This window comes from Aotus nancymaae, unplaced genomic scaffold (assembly GCF_030222135.1).
Source record: "Aotus nancymaae isolate 86718 unplaced genomic scaffold, 86718_ANA_hifiasm-v0.15.2.pri h1tg000039l, whole genome shotgun sequence".
Taxonomy (NCBI): domain Eukaryota; kingdom Metazoa; phylum Chordata; class Mammalia; order Primates; family Aotidae; genus Aotus; species Aotus nancymaae.
In genome coordinates this window covers 6,876,818-6,898,948 of record NW_026988453.1, presented here as the reverse complement: position 1 = coordinate 6,898,948, position 22,131 = coordinate 6,876,818, and the positions used below count along the sequence as shown (strand labels likewise).

The 22,131-nt window shown below is 46.2% G+C and overlaps 1 protein-coding gene across 7 annotated transcripts in view; it reads right to left on the bottom strand.

Annotated features, from left to right (window-relative positions):
- The window catches only part of ATP2B4 (ATPase plasma membrane Ca2+ transporting 4), a 116,948-nt gene that overhangs the window by 41,066 nt on the left and 53,751 nt on the right, over window positions 1-22,131 (bottom strand). For 6 of the 7 annotated variants that reach the window (XM_064360258.1, XM_064360256.1, XM_064360252.1 and 3 more), the window contains exons 2-4: window positions 19,020-19,680; window positions 1,636-1,833; window positions 103-360 (exon numbers count right to left, since the gene is read on the bottom strand). In XM_064360258.1, the coding sequence (XP_064216328.1) occupies window positions 103-360; window positions 1,636-1,833; window positions 19,020-19,212 (649 nt within the window). In that variant the 5' untranslated portion in view covers window positions 19,213-19,680. Of the gene's footprint in view, window positions 1-102; window positions 361-1,635; window positions 1,834-19,019; window positions 19,681-19,715; window positions 19,798-22,131 lie in introns of those variants that run through there. The other variant, XM_064360254.1, reaches the window with a different exon arrangement.

The following is a 22,131-nucleotide window of genomic DNA, read 5'->3' as shown; positions in this document are numbered from 1 at the left end:
CTTTCGGGGTTTTCAGCAATTCCCAGACCCCTCATGCCAAAGGATCCACCCCTTAAATGGGGGTGGTGGGGGCGGTAAGTATAAGAAACACAGAGCTCTCACCGTATTTGACTTGGGCGATATCACCCACCACAATCTCAGCCACAGGAAGCTGGATGAGTTGACCATTTCGAATGACGGAGAACTTTTGCTCCTGCTCAATGCGGCTCTGCAGCCCTCGGAATTGCTTCTCTTTGCTCCAATCATTGAAGGCAGTCACTAACACCACGATGATCACTGAGAAAAGTATGGCTGCCCCCTCAATCCAGCCGGCTTGTGCCTCATTTTCATCTTCTGGGGCAGTTGCGACTTGACCACACACTATCCCAGGAAGGGAGAGAAATAGTCACTGAAGGGCTTTTGTTGACATTAAGGAATGGGAGTAGTGCTTCCACAATCCCCCCGAGATGGAAAGTCAGAAAAGGAGAATAATAGCAAATACAGCTGTTGGCTAGAAGAGGATATCAGAGGATAGCAGGATTGAGTGTTGTCTTATCACCAGTGTAACTACTCATGTTAATCCAAAAAGGCAGGTGACTAAATAGTACAAACTATCAAATTTAGGCAAGTCACATGTAAGGTCACACTTATGATTCCCAACATGGTCAGGCTTTCACTGCTATTTCCCCAAAAGCCAGACAAGTGGTGGCGGGGGGCACTTTAAGATGCAGGGTTTTGTTGGTTGGATAAGGCAGATACTGGTTGGTTTCCTTTGGAAAGCCCACTCTGGATAACAGGGGGAATGTTTTAAGCTATAACCTGTCAGTCACCAATACTAAGTGCTTTTTGGTGGTGGAAAAGATTACAGGCTCACACCTGTAATCCCAGAACTCCGGGAGGCCGAGGCGGGCAGATTGCTTGATCCCAGGAGTTTGAGACCAGCAGGGGCAACATAGTGAGATCTTGTCTCTATGTTATAAAAATTATTAAATAGGCTGGTTTTATGACATAATAATAAAATTATTTTATTATTAATAAATTATTAAGTGGCTCACACCTGTAACTCCAGCACTTCGGCAGGCCGAGGCAGGTGGATCACCTGAGGTTAGGAGTTGGACACCAGTTTGGCCAACATGGTGAGGCCCTGTCTTTACTAAAAATATAAAAATTAGCCAGACGTGATGGCATCTGTAATCACAGCTACTCAGGAGGCTGAGGCATGAAAATCGCTTGAACTCAGGAGGTTGCAGTAAGCCCAGATCAAGCTGCTGTGCTCAGCCTGGGTGACAGAGCAAGAATCCATTTAAAAATAATGAATGAATGAATGAATGAATAAATAAATAAATAAATAAATAAATAAATAAATAAATAAATAAAATTTCTTAAAAGGGTAGAAGACTCCTGACATTCTGAAAAAGGATTTAATGGGAGAAAGTGGGTGGGGGGTGGGGTGGGGAGGAACTCTTGGAATAAGGATGAGTCGGAAGAATAGCTTAGTAGCTACTGGTTGGTTTCCTTTGGAAAGGCCACTCTGGATTAATAGGGGGAATGTTTTAAGCTATAACCTGTCAGCCATATAACCTGTTTTAAGTGCTTTTTGGTGGTGGTAGAAAGAACCCAGAATCAGAGTCACACTGAGCTGTTTAGGACACTCACGTTCATTTTCTTCACCGGCTGGGCGATAAAAGGACAGGACCAGGGAGATGATGGCTGCAATCTCCAGGATGATGAGTGTGACATCTTGAAGGGCTTCCCACACTAATTCTAAGAAGGTCTTGGGCTTTTTGGGAGGGATCACGTTGTGTCCAAACACCTGCCTACGTTTCTCCAGATCTGCAGGGTTCCCAGATAGACCTGAAAAAGAGATAGGAGTGGATGAATACATGTAGAAAAAATGGAAAATGATAAAAGGCAGTTTTGAAGTGGCAGTGAGCCATTACACTCTAGCCTGGGCAACAGAGAGAAACACCGTCTCAAAAATAAATAAAATAAATAAAAAGGCTAGGCATGGTAGCTCACACCTGTAATTTTAGCACTTTGGGAGGCCAAGGTGGGTAGATCACTTAAGTTTAGGAGTTTGAGACCAGCCTGGGCAACATGGTGAAATCTTGTCTCCACAGAAGAGAAAAAAATTAGCCAGGCATGGTGTGGTGCACCTGTAGTCACAGCTATTCAGGGGGCTGAGGTGGGAGGATTGTTTTGAGCTCAGGAATTTGAGGCTGCAGTGAGCCGTGATCATGTCACTGCACCCCAGCCTGGGCAACAAAGTGAGACCTTATCTCAAAAATTAAATAATTAAATAAATAAATAGATAAAAAAAGATAAAAGAGATCCCCTGCTTCTCGATTCACCCAAGTATGAGATCCAGTTAGAGACAACCAATCTGCCCAGGACTCAGAGAAGGTGGAACTTTCAGTCTAAAAATGGGCAAAATGAAACTAGTCAGCCATGGGACCACTCACTTATCTTAATAACAAGTATAAGCTGGATAAATTCTTAACTAGACATAAAATCTCATCTGCTAGTGATTGAGTGTGCTCCAGGCTCCAGCTCTGAGAACATAAATATTAAAGTGGTTCCTGGGATTCACATAGAACTTTTATGTCACATTAACAGATAAATGCTGTGGTGATTTAAATGCAGAGTGAGCTGCCATCCATTGGCTCACACACAAAGGCCAGGAAGAACAAGCTCCTTGCTCAAGGTCATGCAAGATGGAGACAGAGCATCATCGCATCATCACACGTGTCCTGATTCCAAGATCCAGGAGCTTTAGGAGAGCATCAGAGCAGAGTCTTTGAGACTATAACTTGTGGGTATCCCCTTTAAGCACATGTGCCCCTCCCTTTCTGTCACACACATATACACACCCGTGTGCATGTGCACATGTGCATGTACACAAACATACACAGAGGCACAAACACACACCACTGAGAGGTACTACCATTCTACTAAGGACTAAGTAACTACTAAGAGAAGTATTACTACCCAGGTTGAACATAAAGAGAACAAGAGGCCTGGTATGGTGGCTCATGCCTGTAATCCCAGCACTTTGGGAGGCCGAGATGGGCGGATCACGAGGTCAGGAGTTTGAGACCAGCCTGACCAACATAGTGAAACCCCATCTCTATTAAAAATACAAAAAACATAGCTGGGCGTGGTGGCGGATGCCTGTAATCCCAGCTACCTGGAAGGCTGAGGCAGGAGAATGGCTTGAACTCTGGAGGTGGAGGTTGCAGTGAGCCAAGGTTGTGCCACTGCTTTCCAGCCCGGGCAACAGTGCAAGACTTCGTCTCAAAAAAAAAAAAAAAAAACAGAGAGAGAGAGAGAGAATAAGAAAGGTGAAGCCACAAAGTTTTCAGATACTACATGGTACTTGGTTACCAGCATCCTCCCACCAACATATGTATGCTTACGTACCTTACATATGTGTGTACATATACCTCGTACCACACACACCACATCCACACAGACACATACACACCACACACTTGGGAGGCTGAGGCAGGAGAACAGCCACACACCACATCTACCACTCACACCACATACCACATACACAATATACAGACACATACACACCAAACACAAACCACATACACAATACATACCACACAGATACACGACACATACACACACAGACCACATGCCACATACATACCACACATAGCACAGACACCAACTATACACACACACATACTCTCTAGGCACTATCCCAGAGGGACAAGAGGTAGGCAGAATTATGCTCAGTGCTTTCCTTATATTTGGGTCCTTTCACGGGTTCCCAGGGGGGCTACTCTTTAAGGGAAGAGGGGAAATCCTACCGTGGTGATTAATGCCAGTTGGTATTCATCAAGTTGTTTACACGCTGAAGCAAATTAGTCCTGGTTTGGGCACTGGAAGCTGTTGGCTGCCTGTTTGAAGGGTTTCCCACAGGCAGGGTGGGGCGACTTTTGTCTTGAAAAAAGGTTAGCAGCTGAGGAGGGTCAGAATCAGAGGAAGGGAAATTCAACCAAGCTTCACAGAGAGAATAAGGAGAAGGGGATGACGGGGCTGCAGGGACAAAATGGAGGCAAAGGACTTGGATGCCAGAGGCCTTCTTTACACTTTAGTCAATGTGAAGGCTATTCTGCTGCTGAGGAAGGAATGCAGACATGGTATGAGGGCAAATGTCTATTCTCCATCTTCACTGAATAGAACCCAGGAGTGGGCCGGGTGCGGTGGCTAACGCCTGCAATCCCAACACTGTGGGAGGCTGAGGTGGGCAGGTCACGTGAGGTTAGGAGTTTGAGACCAGCCTGGCCAACATGGTGAAACCCCGCCTCTATTAAAAATACAAAAATTAGCCAGGCGTGGTGGTGCGTGCCTGTAATCCCAGCTACTCGGGAGGCAGAGGCAGGAGAATTGTTTGAATCCGGGAGGCAGAGGTTTCAGTGAGCCGAGATAGTGCCACTACACTCCAGCCTGGGCGACACAGAGAGACTCTGTCTTAAAAAAAGAACCCAGGAGTGTTACCTGAAGTGTCAGAGGAGAGAGATTTGGGTTAGGACCTGAGAAAGACATCTGGACAGATAAAGATTTTGAAAATGGGAAAATAGGTACCCAAGGGAGTATTATTTGCAGAGTTTGAGATGATCTCCATTTCCCTACCCTATAAAACAAAAAGCATCAGGAGACATACTGAAGATACTCATCTGTGTGGAAAGGCAGATGTGGGGAGCAGGAGATGAAAGTGGGGGGAATGGGCCGGCATTCACACCTGTGAGTCAGCGGTGTGAGGGATCTCTTTTTTTTTTTTTTTTTTTTTTTGAGATAGAGTTTTGCTCTTGTCGTCCAGGCTGGAGTGCAATGGCACTATCTCGGCTCACTGCAACCTCTGCCTCCTGGGTTCAAGCCATTCTCCTGCCTCAGCCTCCCGAGTAGCTGGGATTACAGGCATGCACCAACACGCCTGGCTAATTTTTGTATTTTTAGTAGAGACGGGGTTTCTCTATGTTGGTCAGGCTGGTTTTGAATTCCTGACCTCAAGTGATCCACCCGACTCAGCCTCCCAAAGTGCTGGGATTACAGGTGTGAGCCACTGTGCCCGGCTGAGGGCTCTCTTTTGAGACCACATTCACTTGCTAGTGTTTATGAGAGAGACACAGGAACTGATTAGGGAAGCAGTGCCTGATGTCTTATCCAGGGTCTCCTGACTCCCAGTGCCCAAGTACATTACCCTGACTTCCAGCTCAGTGGCACAGCTGAGCCCCGCAGAGCTGTGAGATTTGGCCAAATCTCTAGAAGCAAGTTGGGTTGCTCCCCAGAGGCTCCCTGCCTCCACCAGCCTGATAAGTCAGGTTCCCAGTAGGAGGGAAAGCCAGGGGCTGGGAAAGGAGTGTTCTGGGCAGGGCATCTTTAGTCCCAGACAGGCAGAGGCAGACTTGCCAGGGGGCAGGGACTTGCTGGTCCTTTCTCCCCAGGGAACAGCAATGGCAAGCCTGTGTCAAGTTGGGACTGCTGTGCTGGAGAGCCAGGACTGCTAAAGGGAAGCAGGAGTGCTGGTAATTTGTTAATCTACCTGGGATACTTCTCGAAGAAGCAGGATTCACAATATAAAGGGAGGAAATGCCCTTTCCTCCTTTTCAAGGTTTAGTAGATGATTATGAGGGCAACCCAGGGCATCAGATATTAAAGATCATAAGGTGTACCCCAATAGCTTAATGAAACCCTCCCTCCCAAAAAGAGGGACATATGAGGGGCAGAGAGCAGGGCTACCTGTCCCTCTGTGCTCTCATGCTAATACCCCATAATCATCTTTAATGTCTAGCCCCACATCTCCTATATCATGTAGTTGAGAAATCCTATCAGCTGTACCTTCAAAATATATCTAAAGTCCAATCACTTTCCATTTTCACTGTTATCATCCTGGTTTAAACGATCATCTCTCATCTGGATTATAGCAATCGTCTTCTAACTGGTCTCCTTGCTTCCACCCTCACTCTGCTGTTTTCAGTCTCTTCTCAATGTATTAGCCAGAATTATCTTTTTTAAGATCCAAGGCAGTATATGTGATTCATCTGCTCAAAACCTTCTGGCTTTTACTTAGAGTCAAACTAGGTACCAAGGACTTAATAATGGGCTTCCAAGCCCCTTATGACTCCCCCAGCCCCCCAGTCCTTATCTCCTGCTAGTTTCTCCCGTTCACTGCGATCCAGCCCAGCCAGCCTGCTTGCTGTTCCCTGAACACACTAGACATGCATCACTTCAGGGCCTCTGCACAAGCTGTTCCCTCTGCCCAGATTCCTCCTCGCTGGGGAGGGCTTGTTTCCTCACCTCCTTCAGGTCTTTGTACAAATGTCTTCTTTTTAGTGCGGCCTGCCCTGACCACTGTATTTACCCGGCACTCTTGACCCCGCTCATCCTGCTCAATCATTTCCCTCCACAGGTCTTCTCACCTAGCACATAATAGGATGCATTCACTTATTGTTTATCCAGCTCCTCCACAAGGGCAGGACTTTTGTCTTTGTTCCTCGGGCCTGCAGCACTGCCCTGCACATTGTACACATGCAGATTTGTTGAATGAACTGAATGAATGAGCGAGAACTAAGATTGCTAACATTTAAGTGATTACTATGTGCCAGATGCTTCACGAGGCACATTCATGCCTTCTCATTCAAGCATCACAAACCCCTACATGGTAGCTACTATTAACCTAATTTGACATAGAAGCAAATGAAGGCCTGGCAAGAGTATGACTACTTGAGTTTAGTAAGTGGCAAACTCTATGCCACCCCACGGGGGACTGCTGGATGCCAACGTAGATACCGAGGACACTGGGGCATGGAGGCAGCTGCACTCAGCTGAAGCTTCAGTCTAGTGCGGCTACCTTGTCTCAGTTTGCCTAGGACTTGCCAGTTTTTAGTACTGAAGTGTCCCCCTAGGACCCTGGCAAGCAGGGATGGTTGGCCACCCTACTTCCTTCACCAGGGTAGGGTCGAATGCTGCTTTCCTTTTCACCTCTAAGCAAGCCAGCACTGTTGCCATTGTCTACAACTGGGGCGAATTAGTCCTGTCTTTCTTTCCTGGCCTCAGGGATGGTGACATTGCCATCAGGTTCATCAGAGTCCAAACCTATAAATTTTGTACTCAATAAAACATTCCTTATGGCCCTTTTTGGACCCAAGCATATGAAGTGAGACACACTATGGAAAACAAACGGTCAGGTCTTGCTGTTGCCTCAACGCCCTCAAAGTCACTTACCTGCTTCTTTTTTGCCATTTTCTACCCATCTATGTGTTCCACCTTAAGTCACCCTGAGCTGGTACAATAGCAACCTTAAGAAGTCAAGTGGCTGTCTCAGTTCCCAGCATGCCCTGCAGCAGGGCGGGGCAGCTTAAGGCTCTTAGCTGTAGTAGCCTTGGGAATCCTCTCTGACATGTGGTGAGGCATGGGAAAGCCATGTGGGACTGGGAGCTCTGCCAATCCCCAGTTTTGGGCTTTCCATTCCAATTCTTTCTGCCCTAGAGAGTCTTTCAGGCCTTGATCTCAGCAGCTATAATTTCACACAAATACTTGTCCAGCCCAGGAAAAGGTTCTAAAAGGCCCTGATCTCTGCAGTGGTTTCTCAGCTACTCACACAACCTCCTGGAGAGGGGAAGGGAAACTTGGCAGGGAGAGAATGCTGGAAACACAGGAAAAGGGTTTCCCCTAGAAATTCATCAGGAAACTGAGGGGAAATCTTGTCCTCAAGAACACGAGAGAGAAAGCCCCACCCGGACTGGGATTACTTCTGGCCCTATGAACACATGAGCTGGGAGAGGCAGAGAGAATGTTCAGCTGTGAAGTCATCACCCCCACCCCACGCAGGGGAGTTGCATGGTCCCTGCCCAGGCTGGGTGGGAACATGGAATAAACAGCAGTGGAACATTTGTGTCTGCCGTGAGTCTGTGCAGGACCTAGGACCTGGGAGAAGTCCAGCCCAGCCCTCAGTGGCCTAGCTCCAGCAGGGAAGGGCAGAGGCACCACTTATCAGAACCGGCTCAGCCCCAGAAAGGGTGGGGCTAGGGTAGACATCAGGAGGGACTTCCCAGCTGTCTGAGTTGTGATACCTTGCCAAAGGAGGCAGCAGAATCTTCTCCCACACACATAGTACCAGGGAGAATGTTCTCTGGGTTGATTTGAAGGCAGTTATCTTTTGGTATTTGAGAAGAACAGACAGCAGAACACCTTTTAAGACCATCCTTAAAAACCCTGGATTTGGGCTTGGTTTGGTGGCTCATGCCTGTAATCCCAGCACTTTGGAAGGCCAAGGTGGGAGGATAGCTTGAGCTCAGGAGTTCGAGACCAGCCTGGGCAACACAGAAAGATTCTGTCTCTACAAGTAATTAAAAAAAATTAGCTGGACATGATGGCATATGCCTGTGGTCCCAGTTACTTGAGAGGTTGAGGCAGGAGGACTGCCTGAGCCCAGGAGGTTGAGGCTACAGTAAGCTGTGATTTTGTCACTGCATACCAGCCTGGGCAACAGAGCAAGACCCTGTCTCAAAAAAAAAAAAAGTTTATATTAATTAATAAAAAACCCAACAACCCTGGATTTGGGGACTGAGGGGGAGGAGTAGCTTAAAATCCAAATAGGGCCATGCAAGATCGAGCCATCTCTGACTAATAACCAGATGCTACTCTTCCAAGTATACAGCAGTCTCCCTACTTCAGCATCTCCAGTTTAACACACCCACGGCTTGGAGAGTTGCTCTCTATCTGCTAGACTTCCAGCTCCTAGAGATAAAGCAATCGATTCAAGGTCACAGCCAGAGGTTGATGAACTTGGAGAACAATGCTGCTTTCCTTGTTCTGGTTAAAAAATCCCTTCTCGGGGTGGGCTGCTTCCTCAGGGCATGATTCCCTTTATCCCACCCCGCTCTTGGCCTTTTTTGAAAACAGCAACTGTGGCCCAGGGAAAAAAGGATCCCTAGTGCGCTCTGCTTAGCTTTCTGCTCTGCCACTCTGCCACCTTCTGCACTTCATGAATGTGCTTCCATCCAGTGTTATAGTCTCACCTTGGAGCTAAAGAAGAAGAATGAAAGCTCCACTTTCAGTAGATGCAGTATCTGCTTCACCCAAGGAGGGAATGCTATCTTTCTTCCTACCACCAGCTAATGGTTCGATGCAAAGCAAGATGAGAAGGTTAAAAACCAAACCAGACCCCCAAAAATCTTGCATGAGTTGTCAAAGGAATGGAGTATAAAGGGCTCCAGGAGAGAAAGCAGGAAGGGTTCTCATGCTGGGGAAGCCTTAGCCACTCTCCCCATGAAGACCCCTCTGACCCCAGCCAGGCAGCCTTATGCCAGTAAACCTAGAAACCTAGTTCTAGGCAAGGAGGGCTAAATAGAAAAGAACTGGCAGAGCCTGGGCTGGGCTAGGAAGAGAAAGCCCACAGCCTTCAAGAGGGCTAATTCAGCCGTAGGCATGAAACTCAAACCAGACAGGGTCCTACACGCAAAAGGGTATTGAGACTCCCAGGATGCCAAGTGGAGTTCCCTGTGGTGAGGGATGGGGAGGGACAGAGGGAGGGCACTTTTGGCTTGAGTCTCTCTCACACCTTAAACTAGTTAGTGCCAATACATCTGCCCAAAGTTTGGTGGGCAGAGCGGACCACAGAATGTTAATCTCTGAGGCCAAGCCCAGATCATTGTTATTAGGGTCACTTATGTGGCATCCTTAGTAGAGTTGGGGCAAGAGGTGATGGCTACAGGCAGAGGGGACAAAGAAAGAGGAAAACAGAAGTTATTCTTCTAATCTTAAATGGAGGAGCTTCTAAAAACTGATATTCCAGAACAGACTATAAGCTCTAAAGATAGGGAAGAAAACCTCAAAGAAGCCAGTTGCCCATCTTCCTCTCACATCTGTTCCATTCCATCTTCACTCGTCTAGTCCTCCACATCCCCTAACACTACCGTTCTTTAGAGCAGTGGTCTCTAAGTGGGGGCATGCATCCATCTGTTACAGTGTGAGGAAAATATTACACCATTCTGTATTACCTCATCCACTTCTTCACTTCTTTTTTTCTTTTGACAGAGCCTCTCTCTGTCGCTCAGGCTGGAGTGCAATGGAGTGATCTTGGCTCACTGCAACCTCTGCCTCTAGGATTCAAGCGATTCTTCTGCCTCAGTCTACTGAGTATCTGGGACTACAGGTGCCCACCACCACGCCTGGCTAATTTTTGTATTTTTAATAGAGACGGGGTTTCACCGTGTTAGCCAGGATGGTCTTGATCTCCTGACCTTGTGATCCATCTACCTCGGCCTCCCAAAGTGCTGGGATTACAGGCGTGAGCCACTGTGTCCAGCCTACCTCATCCATATCTATGTTTGCCTATCTTATTATGTAAATAGTCGCGTTAGACGTATTAGTAGTAAGGCAGCAGTCTTGTAGGTGAACATTTGTTTGGGATATGTACTTAGTTTTTTCCAGGTTGGCAATACTATGAGAAATGCCAATCTGCCACACTGAGGAACAGCCCAATCCCAGTGTATCTCAGCTTGTGGCAAAAAGGACAATTCTTGGTAAAACATGCCACTGCTCTCAAAAGGCAGTGACAGGAACACAGTTCAGCCCCAGAGACCTTAAGGTGACAGGAGATGTTCATCTAAATCCTCAAGCTAATAAAACAAAACTGTAATTTGGGCTGGCCATCTCAAAACACATTTTTCGCCCTCCTGCCATGTGCTCCCCAAAGAATCTCAGCTTCCTAAACCCAGTAACTACTCAGTAATTAAGGAAGGCAAAGATGTTTGCATCTTCTGCCAGGAATATTCAGTAGGTGGTAGCAATTATCATAGAGTGTGGCCATGCTAGAGCTTCCCTGGGTAATCCCTAGATGATACAGGTGTGCCGTCTTCAGCCCCCTCCCCTTCCCTGCAATGCCTTCAGCTTAGGTCCGCATACTGTGTTCCCACAGACCCTGCTCTTCCTCATCAAAGCCCTATGGCAAGATTTCTGAAACTACCTTCATTTATATGCATCTTCTTTTAGCCTGTAAGCTCTATGGAAGGAGAGACTGTGCTTATCATGTTCACCCTTGTGTCCCTACCACCTACCAGTTATTAAATATTAGTTGCATGTTGTTGAAAAAGAATTGGAGGCCCTCAATATCTCACTGTCACACCTTCAACTCTGCAGAGAAGAAAAGAAGTAGAAGGGTACAGAAGGAACATAGAACAGAAAGTTCCACCAACAGTCTTTTAGATTCGAATTCAAAAAAATAGTCTTCAACCTTTTGAAAGAAGGCCTACGCTTAATAATTTACTGTTCATTCTAGGTTCCCCTTCTCTCCCATTCTGGTCTGGGTCCAGACCTTGCCTCTAAATGCTGGCCTAACTCTTCCTCAGAAAACACCATTCTTCCTCCTAAAAAGGATAGCATAGCTAAGTACCAACGTGGAAGATTCTATTGGGAAAAAAGAATACTATAACCTCTACCTAGGCTAAAGAATCTCTCACCTAGGACCTCCTACATGCAAAAGGGTATTGAGACTAAGGAAAACACGTCTTCTTTCTTCCCCTTAAGCCACAGGTAATTTTCATCCCAAATTCACCAAAGGCTTCTTCCACTCATGAGGCCATGAGATTCCACAGGAAACCACTCAGAGGGTAAAAGGCTATCTTCTGGCCTATGCCAAACAAACTGCTTTGTTCTCTGGGGATTGGAAAGATTGGCTGAGGTGGGAATGGACAGGGAAAGAAGAGACAATAAAAGGAGCAGGGGGAGGGGGGAAGAAACTGAAACGGGAAAGAAGCAAGCTAACGCAGAGGATTCCATTGTGCAAAATGCTTGGGTTTATCCCTCCTGACAAACCCAAGGCCACACAGCTTGCTGAGGAGCGCCAGCCTCACCCCTGCGTCTTTGCTTTCGTTTACATACAGCCACAAAGACTAAAATCTTTATGTACTTAGATGTAAACATGTGTTCTCCTTTATGTCTCCCTCACTCTTGTTGCCCTAATTTTTCTTCTCTTTTTGGCTGATGCTCACAGCCTTGTTTCTGGTTGTTGCTGAAGGCTGTGTAGCTGAACATCTCCAAGTCTTCTTAAGTGTAATCAACTCTTGGCCACTGGGGCAACTCCTCTTATTCTAACTAGCTCATGTATACTCTAGGAACACAAGCCGGTATCAAAACACTGGGCTGAGGCTGGGCCTGGGCCTGAGGGCTCATGCCTGTAATCCTAGCACTTTGGGAAGCCCAGGTGGGCAGATTGCTTGAGCCCAGGAGTTCAAAACCAACCTGGGCAACATGGAGAGACCCTGTCACTACAAAAACATACAAAAATTAACCAGGCATGGTGGTCCACGCCTGTAGTCCCAGCTACTCAGGGGGCTAAGGTGGGAGGATTGCTTGAGCCGGGTAGGTGGAGGTTGTAGTGAGCCATGATTTCACCACTGCACTCCAGCCTGGGTGACACAGCGAGACCCTGTTTTGAAAAATAAAAATGAAATTGAAAACAACAACAAAAAAATATTGGGTAGGTGGCGGCTCATGCCTATAATCCCAGCACTTTGGGAGGCTGAGGTAGAGATGGCAAAACTCCACCCTTACCAAAAAAGACGAAAATTAGGCAGGCATGGTAGTGTGCATCTGTGGTTCCAGCTACTTGGGAGGCTGAAGTGGGAGGACTGGTTGAGCCCAGGAGGCGGAGGTTGCAGTGAGCCGAGATTGTGCCACTGCACTCCAGCCTGGGTGACACAGTGAGACTCCATCCCAAAATAATAATAATAATAATAATAATAATAATGTTTTGCTCTCACCCTCTCTCCAGGCTAAAGGGTTTAAATGACCTGTCTAAGGTCTTGCTACCAGGTAGAATGGGATGGAATATTTCATGCTTTCTGACTTATGCTACATTAATGCTCTGCTGCCTCTTAGGCTAGAGCAGTCACACAGAGAATCTGAGAAGCACAGATAGTGCTGGGACTACAGGCATGAACTGCAGCCAGCCAAAAAAGATAATTAAGTCCCACCTGCCTTTAGAATTGTGTAAATCTATGATAATAAAACCATTTTAGTTATGATAACAAAACCATGTCATAAACCCCAAGTTCCATAAGTCCCATTAATAGCTATGGTTTTAAAAAAAATTCTGGGTTAGGCATGGTGGCTCATACCTGTAATCCCAGCATTTTGGGAGGCCGAGGTGGGCAAATCACCTGAGGTCAGGAGTTTGAGAACAGCCGGGCCAATATGGTGAAACCCCGTCTCTACTAAAAATACAAAAATTAGCCAGGTGTGGTGGCGTGTACCTGTAATCCCAGCTATTTGGGAGACTGAGGTAGGAGAATCGCTTGACCCCAGGAGGCAGAGGTTGCAGTGAGCTGAGATTGTGCCACTGCACTCCAGCCTGGGCGATAAGAGCAAAACTCCGTCTCAAAATAAAAATAAATAAATAAGTAAATAAATAAACAGCCGGCACAGTGGCTCACGCCTGTAATCCTAGCACTTTGGGAGGCCGAGGTGGGTGGATCACCTGAGGTCAGGAGTTCCAGACCAACCTGGACATCATGGTGAAACCCCATCTTGAAAAATAAACAAACAGCCGGGCGCGGTGGCTCAAGCCTGTAATCCCAGCACTTTGGGAGGCCGAGGCGGGCGGATCACGAGGTCAAGAGATCGAGACCATTCTGGTCAACATGGTGAAACCCCGTCTCTACTAATACAAAAAAATTAGCTGGGCACGGTGGCGCGTGCCTGTAATCCCAGCTACTCAGGAGGCTGAGGCAGGAGAATTGCCTGAACCCAGGAGGCGGAGGTTGCGGTGAGCCGAGATCGCGCCATTGCACTCCAGCCTGGGTAACGAGCGAAACTCCGTCTCAAAAAAAAAAAAAAGAAAAAAAGAAAAAGAAACAAACAAACAAACAAACAAACAAACAAACTTGTTAAAAAAAAATTCTGTCAATCTATACTAAAAATGCTATCAGTCCATAGAAAACAAAGGAAAAGCATCATATTCTAGGAACCAGTCTCTCTGATCTTCACTTTCACCTTGGTTTCCAACCAGCAGAATTCAAGCACCAGGTAAATTTCTTTATTTTTTATTTATTTATTTTTTTGAGATAGAGTCTCGCTCTGTCACCCAGGCTGGAGTGCGGTGGCGCAATCTCCGCTTACTGCAACCTCCGCCTCCGGGTTTGAGTGATTCTCCTGCCTCAGCCTCCTGAGTAGCTGGGATTACAGGCACGCACCACTATGCCCAGCTAATTTTTTGTAGTTTTAGTAAAGACAGGGTTTCACCATGTTGGTCAGGCTGGTCTTGAGCTCCTGACCTTGGGATCTGCCCGCCTCAGCCTCCCAAAGTGCGATTACAGGCATGAGCCACTATACCTGGCCTATTTCTTTATTCTTATTATTGGTCCGTGGAGACCTCCCACAGTGAAAAATTATGCTAGGCTGTCAGGCACCTCTGTGTGGCCTTCCATGAACAGGCTGGCTTTTTATAGCATCGGTGTATTGGGGAATCTATTCTCTGGCTCACTAAACAGGTGAGCATTACCCTTGCCTGGATAGATACTCCTATGTCATAGCTGTTCTACGCCTCCTTTTCTTATCCCTTTATTCCTCTCACACACTAGGAGGTCAGCACTGGTACTGGGGACTAATAATTCCTAATGGAAAGGTTGTTTTCCAATACCCTGTCACCCCAGTTCCAGAATAAGCCCTATAGTAACTCTTACATTAATACAAACTGGTGAGGTGGGAGAACTGCTTGAGTCCAAGAGTTTGAGACCAGCCTGGGCAACATAGCGAGAGATCCCCTATCTTATAAAGAAAAAGAAAACAAAAAACACCAGGATGAATATTTGTGATCTAAGGAAGCAGGACATGGCAGTAGACAACGGTGCCAGTGGTCAGAGTCCTAGGCTACAGGCCTGGCTAGGGGCTGTAGCAAGGGAAGCACCTGCCACTGGAAGCAGCCAAAACCAGGACTGGGAAAGGATCCTAGAGCATTAGCTATGTTTATAACATCTGAGATCCAACGTTGACAGAACGCAGAACATATGTTGGCCTTTGGGAATGGAAGCTCTCTGGGAATCAGAAAGTAAACAGTGGCAGCTCTGGGAAGGGATCTGGAAAATTGGAGGAAAGCCTAAATCCTGCTGTCAGGAGTTCTCTAGGTCCCAGCTTCTTTGGACTCCTGAGTTCCTGTCTGTGAGAGAGATAGCTGACCAGTGGGAGGAAGAACAGCATAGGAAGGGAAAAAGAAAGATTCTGTTTAAATTCTGATGGGTGTTAGTAAAGTATTGCATGATCTCAGTGAAGATATAATTAAAAACAGGCCCTCAGCAGCCAATATGGCTGTAAAAGTAACCAAATAAAGAAATCTAGCTGGCAAGAAGTAGACAGAGCCCAAAGGGCTATTGTTAACGGCTACCATTAGAAGGCAAAGACTGAGACACATGAAAGCAATTAGAGATTGCCACCTTACCCAGGTGCTCTTTTTTGTGATTAAGAAGTGAGCAGCCGGGCTCAGTGGCTCATGCCTGTAATCCCAGCACTTTGGGAGGCTGAGGCGGGTGGATCACCTGAGGTCAGGAGTTTGAGCCCAGCCTGGCCAACATGGTGAAACCCCATCTCTACTAAGAATACAAAAAACTACCTGGGTGTGGTGTTGGACACCTGTAATCCCAGCTACTGGGAAGGCTGAGGTAGGAGAATAGCTTGAACCCGGGAGGCAGAGGTTGCAGTGAGCCGAGATGGTGCCACTGCACTCGAACCTGGGTGACAAGAGAGAAACTCTGTCTCAAAAAAAAAGAGTGAATGAAATGGACAGTACTTGCAGTTACACATGCAGTAACCTCTCCAAATATGACAAACCATTGCACTCCATAGGTGCCCATGTTCTGGCAAGTATCTACAGACACACGGGCTCTGTTTTCATCTGAGAAAACTAATCTATTGAACACCTAATTATAAATATGAACACTGTCCATATATTATTTACTCTCAGTAACTCTATGGACTAGGCATTATCAACATTATTTTCTTTTTTTTTCCAAACCACGATCACGAGAATCAACATTATTTTCAAATACAAGAAACAGAAACATACAAGCAGAATTGACGTGGTGAAATGAGAACACTTATTTTTTTTTCTTCTTATTTTAGCGAAAGGCAAAATCAGATTAAAAACAAAAGGTACATGTCACAAGGCAGTCTTCTTTTTATTTTGAGCCCCAGGCTCTGTCGCCCAGGCTGGAGTACAGTGGGCGGGGCGTACTCTTCTCCAACAGACTGAGGGAGGCTGAGTAAACTGTTGAGGGCTACTTAGCTAGTAAATGGTAGAGCTAGTATCTGAACTCAAAGCCTGTGAGATGGGAAACCAAATTCTAGAAGTAAATAGAATAGGTAGGGAAGCTCCCTTAGGTTGTAAAGAGAATAAGTCATAAGCTAGGTATAGGTATCTATGTAAAAATCTCTCTCTCTTTTTATCTGAAGAGTCTAGGCTCCTAAAGAGTCTAGACTCTGAGTCAATAACTTATAATACAGCACTGGCAAAGGGTAACAACTTCTTAGAATTGGTGAGAAATGTGATGTGGCCTTTGAGGAAGATTCAGGAATAAGGGACTGCATGAGGCTGAAAGCCTCTAATGGACAAGATCTTTGCTCCATCTCATGCCACTCAGCCATGAACTGCCAGAAGCGTAGAGCCAAACAAGAATCTGCTGCAGAGATGCTAAAACCAGGCAAAACTGGAAAAGCAAGTTTCCTTTTGTTCTTTCTAGATTTTGGTGAGGCAAAATTTACCATGGCACACTGGGCAACTGTGCTAGGCGAGGGATTTTTCATTATCTTTTAAGAACTTTTGGCCGGGTACAGTGGCTCATGCCTGTAATCCCAGCATTTTGGGAGGCTGACATGGGTGGATCACGAGGTCAGGAGATTGAGACCATCCTGGCCAACATGATGAAACCTCATCTCTACTAAAATACAAAAAAAAAAAAAAAAAAAAAAAAAATTAGCCAGATGTGGTCGTGTGTGCCAGTAGTCCCAGCTACTCGGGAAGCTGGGGCAGGGGAATTGCTTACATCTGGGAGGCAGAGATTGCAGTGAGCTGAGATCACGCCACTGGACTCCAGCCTGGCAAGAGTGAGACTTTGTCTCAAAAAAAAAAAAAAACTTTTATCTTTTAAGAATAAACTAAGAAGAACTACATGAAAAGTGTATTTGGCAGAGGTGAAAAAAATCACTTATAATTTCGATACAAAACAGTGAGTGATCCAAAGATATGATGGGTACAATTATATACCTTGTGACATCCATTTCATTTTTTTTCTTTTTATTTAAAATAAATAGAGGCTGGGCATGGTGGCTCACACCTGTGAGCCTCCTCATCACAACATTTTGGGAGGCTGAGGAAGGCAGATCACCTTGAGGTCAGGAGTTCAAGACCAGCCTGATCAACATGGTGAAACTCTGTCTTTACTAAAATATAAAAAATTAGCTGGGTGTGGTGGTACATACCTGTAGTCCCAGCTACCTGGGAGGCTGAGGCATGGGAATTGCTCGAACCTGGGAGGTGGAGGTTACAGTGAGCTGAGATCACACACCACTGCACTCCAGCTTGGGTGACAGAGCAAGATTCTGTCTCCAAAAAAAAAAAAAAAAATAGAGATGGGGTGTCACTATGTTGCCCAGGCTGGTCTAGAACTCCTGAGCTCAAGTGATCCCCCCACCTCAGCCTGCCGAAATGCTGGATTAGAGATGTGAGCCACCCTGCTTGGCCTAGCATCCCATTTCTAACAGTATACAATACAGAAGAGCTCAACTGGGCAGTTGGACTTACTCACTTTTTTGTATCCTTCCTTCCTCCATTCGTTACACTGTAGATCAGTGTAGGGAAGAATTAAACTCTTTTGTAATCAAAGACATATAGAACAAGGAATTTGATTTTTTTTTGTTTTTTGAGACAGAGTCTCATTCTGTTGCCCAGGCTGGATTACAGTGGCATGGTCTCAGCTCACTGCAACCTCTGCCTCTCGGGTTCAAGCAATTCTCCTGCCTCAGCCTCCCAAGTAGCTGGGATTACAGATGCCCACCACCACGCTGGCTCATTTTTTGCATTTTTAGTAGAGATGGAGTTTCATCATGTTGGCCAGGCTGGTCTCAAACTCCTGACCTCAAGTGATCTGCCTGCCTCGGCCTCCCAAAGCGCTGGGATTACAGGCGTGAGACACCATGCCAGGCCAGGACTTGATTGTTTGCTGATGACAACATTTATATCATAAACATTTTAAAAATAAATATCCTTCTTTAATTAAAACAAAGCATTGAAAAAAATATCCTTCTTTCTGGACACTGATACAGAAAAAAAAATTCATATCACAAACATTTAAAAAATATATATCCTCCTTTCTGGAGACTGATACAGAAAAAGGAGAAAAGAGGGGTCAGGAGCAGTGGCTCATGCCTGTAATCCCAGCACTTTGGGAGACCAAGGTGGGAAGATCACTTAAACTCAGGAGTTTGAGATGAGCCTAGGCAACATAGTAAGACATCATCTCTACCAAAAAAAAAAAAAAAAAAAAAATCAAAAAGCTAGCTGGGTGTGGTGGCGCACACCTGTGGTCCCAGCTACCCAGGAGGCTGAGGTAGGAGGATGGCTTCACCTCAAGAGATCAAGGCTGCATGAGCCATGATCACACCACTGCACTCCAGCCTGGATGAAAGAGCAAGACTGTCACACACACACACACACACACACACACACACACACACACAAAAGAAAGAAAGAAAAAAAGAAAAGAAAAAGAAAGAAACAAAAGAAGAAAGAAATAAAAGAAAAAGGAGAAAAGAATAATCTTCAGAGAATAGCACAGTTTGTAAACGTCATTTCTGGGAAAGACATGGCTCTTCATGGCCTCACCTCCTTTCAGTGCTTCAGATGCCATAGTTTTCCCACCAGACAATATACCAGCTGGGCCTCCAGAAATGTGCCTTCTCTAAAAGCTGGGAAAACAATATTTTGAAACACTAGCCACCTTCCTCCAACTCCCCACCCCTGATATGGCCTTTACCTTCCACAGGGGAGGTTTTCAGTCTACTGCAGAGATTCTGTACACCTCCATAGTGGACATTAATCTGGGTCAGTGCATCCCTCGAACGCAGCTCCATGAGCTTCCTCAGTTCCATTACTGTGCAGCCAAAGTCCCCTTCGTGGCTCTCAGCCGTCGAGTTGGCTGGCAAGACACGGTCTGATGGGTTCGTCATTTTGCCTGCCGTTACCAAGCCCCTCAACCAGAGAAGATGTAGCGTTTCCCTTCAACTGACCAGTGTCTCCTGCCTTCCTGTCCCAACTTCTTTCTACTTCCTGCTTCTCTGGGGGCCCAGTGAGGGAATAGATCGAATATATCTTGTGCAATAAGCTTCCAAGTAGCAGTCCCAAGCCTAGATCCTTTCTTCTGTATGAAGTCTGGCAGCGAGAGGAGGAAGAAGATGGGGGAACTGAGTGGAAGGCGGACTCCGTGTCACGATGATTGGTGTCCCCAGGTGGTGATGGAAGTGGTTGTCCAGGGTAGGTAGGTTCCTAGCTTAGACCAACTTGCCCAGATGAAGGTGTAAACAGGATGTGCATGTTACCATGGCAGCAACCTTAGCAACAACCAGCAACTGTAGTAGTAGAGAGGCGTCAGGAGGAGGAAGAGGAGAGCTTCCTGGATACCGATGACAACTGGATCTCTGGAATAAAGATTCAAAGATAGACAAAGAGAAACCATTAGCACAGCCACGAGGATCCAACATCTGCAAGGGCAAGAGGTACTCAGTCTAAGCACAAGGGTTTAGGTGACAGTTGAGGTCTGAGCTCAACTGATAGCTGAGGCCTGAGTTCAGAGAGCTGACTCAGGAGAGGCCTGTTCCTCCCTGGGAGGCCCCCGCAGCCTGTAAACTCCAATGTAGAGAAGTAATTTCAATACACCCCAATCTTCATGCGTCACCTCTCCCAACCAAGCAACATAAAACCCACAGCTTCTGAAACTTGGAAATAAATGGTTACGACCTCTAATGGCTCGAATGTTTTTCCTGTCTATTTGAGAGACCTGTGACAGGATTCTTTAGTCTAACCTTATCTATAAAAGATGAGAAGAGGTCAGAAAAAGGAGTTCCGATTTAAGTGATCTGAAGGGTGGCCTGTCAGTCTGCCGTCCTCTCCCACACCCCACACTCTTCCCACTCCCAACACACACATTTACACACAAGGAAGACAACTTGATGGAAGATGCCAAAATTCTCCGAAACCTCTGGGAGTACTCAGCCTCCAGGTGTACGGAAATTGTGCAGCCTGTTGCAGGTGTCCACTTGGCAGGTACCAAGTTTTGATCTCGAGGCTAAGCTCTACCCTCCTCCAAGAGGCTTTTGAGGAGAATAGGAGAGTAAAGTGCTTTGGCAGTTGGTGATACAGGGTGTATTTTTTTTTTTTAATAAGGGGGACAGAAGGACCTCTGAGGTGGAAAGATAGAAAGTTTAAAGCCTGAGCATTAAAGTTTCTCTAGAGTGGGAGCGATAAGACACCTCTCAACTCAGATAGAGGATAGGGCACAACAAGGTCACAAGCTAGTCTGTGAGTGAGCACCAAAGTCTCAAATCAACTCAATAAAGGCACCAGAGAGAGGCCAGCATTTCTCCCCTTGGAAAGATGCATTACCTCTCATGCATGCTAACTAGGGGGTGGAGTGGAGGTATGTGTAGGTGAGGATACGGAGGGGTAAAGGTGGGAAGAAAACTTATCCTGAGGCCCCTTGTCAGCTTCACAGAGGGGCCGCTGTGTGTCATGCCGCTGACAGGAGCCACTGCCACACATGAGCCTTCTAAATGTGAAGGGCTCTTTCTCAGCATAGCACGAGAAGATGGGGCCCCAGCCCCGGTTACATAGTCCCCACTGATGACTTCAGTTACCAGGGAGTGGCAGGGAGCTCTGGCCAACCTCTCTGTAATCAATAAACACCACCCTCACTTCTAGAAGGTGAACGAAGAAGCACAGGAACCATCCAATAAAGGATACGATTCTTTGATCAATGACCTCCTCCAAAGTCGCATGTAGCCAAAATCTTTGCAGATTCCTGACAATCCTCTTCCCAGAAGCTTCCATAGGGATGCAGGTTGATTTATACTCCTCCCTCTCCCAATTTGCCCTTTGCCACCTCCTCCTCCCCCTCCACCCACTGTAGATTTTTAGCACTACTCTGACTTACAAAGAGTTAAGCAAGCAGGGCTCCGTTTGTTTGAAAATATCATACGCCCTTCCTATCTGGGAAACAAGAAGGTCCACAAAGAGCCTGAGACAATGTGTCAAACTCCCTTCATTCAGGCTGGCATAGGAATAGGCAGGACCAGAGTTTCACTCCAGTTCAGCTTCTCTTCCAAGCCTGGAAGAAGCGGGAGGGGCTATAACAGCGAGAAACCCATCTTGATCCTTAAGTAGAACTCCTTCACCTTTCAAGAGGATGTTGGGAACAATGCTGATAGAGTGTTGAACTAGGTATCAGAGGATTTTACCTTTTGTGTCTTCACCCACTACAATGTTTGCTCCATGAAGAGACAGCGATGTTACTTAGCCTTTTCAGGACTCAGTTCCTTCCACCTTTAGTTGGGTAGAGAATGGGCCCTGCCTTTCACACCACCCTAAATAAGTGATAAAGGAATGGAATTAAAGAAATAGTACTTGGAAATATTAGATGAAACGTGTCCAGTGTCCAGATAGGACACTTAAGTGATGGGAGAAAGCCTAATTTGATCTTCATGAACTTTTGTTACCTAGTCATTTAAGTAGAAGAACAATAAGCTCCACGTGCCCTTCCATCTTTCTTTGCCAGGGAACCCCCACCTCACAAACAAAAATGGGAAATTCTAAGGCAGCTTCATTAACAATAACTATTAGCTAGGTTGTAACCATTTGGGTCTCTTGAGAATTCGAAAAGACAGTCTGAGTCAGAATTCTTTCCTTTCTCTTTTTTTTTTTTTTTGGGAGAAAGACTCTCACTCTGTCACCCAGGCTGGAATGTAGTGGCGTGGTCTTGACTCACTGCAAGCTCCACTTCCCAGGTTCAAGCAATTCTCCTGCCTCAGTCTCCTGAGTAGCTAAGATGACAGCCACCCACCACCATGTCCAGCTAATTTTTTCTGTTTTTAGTA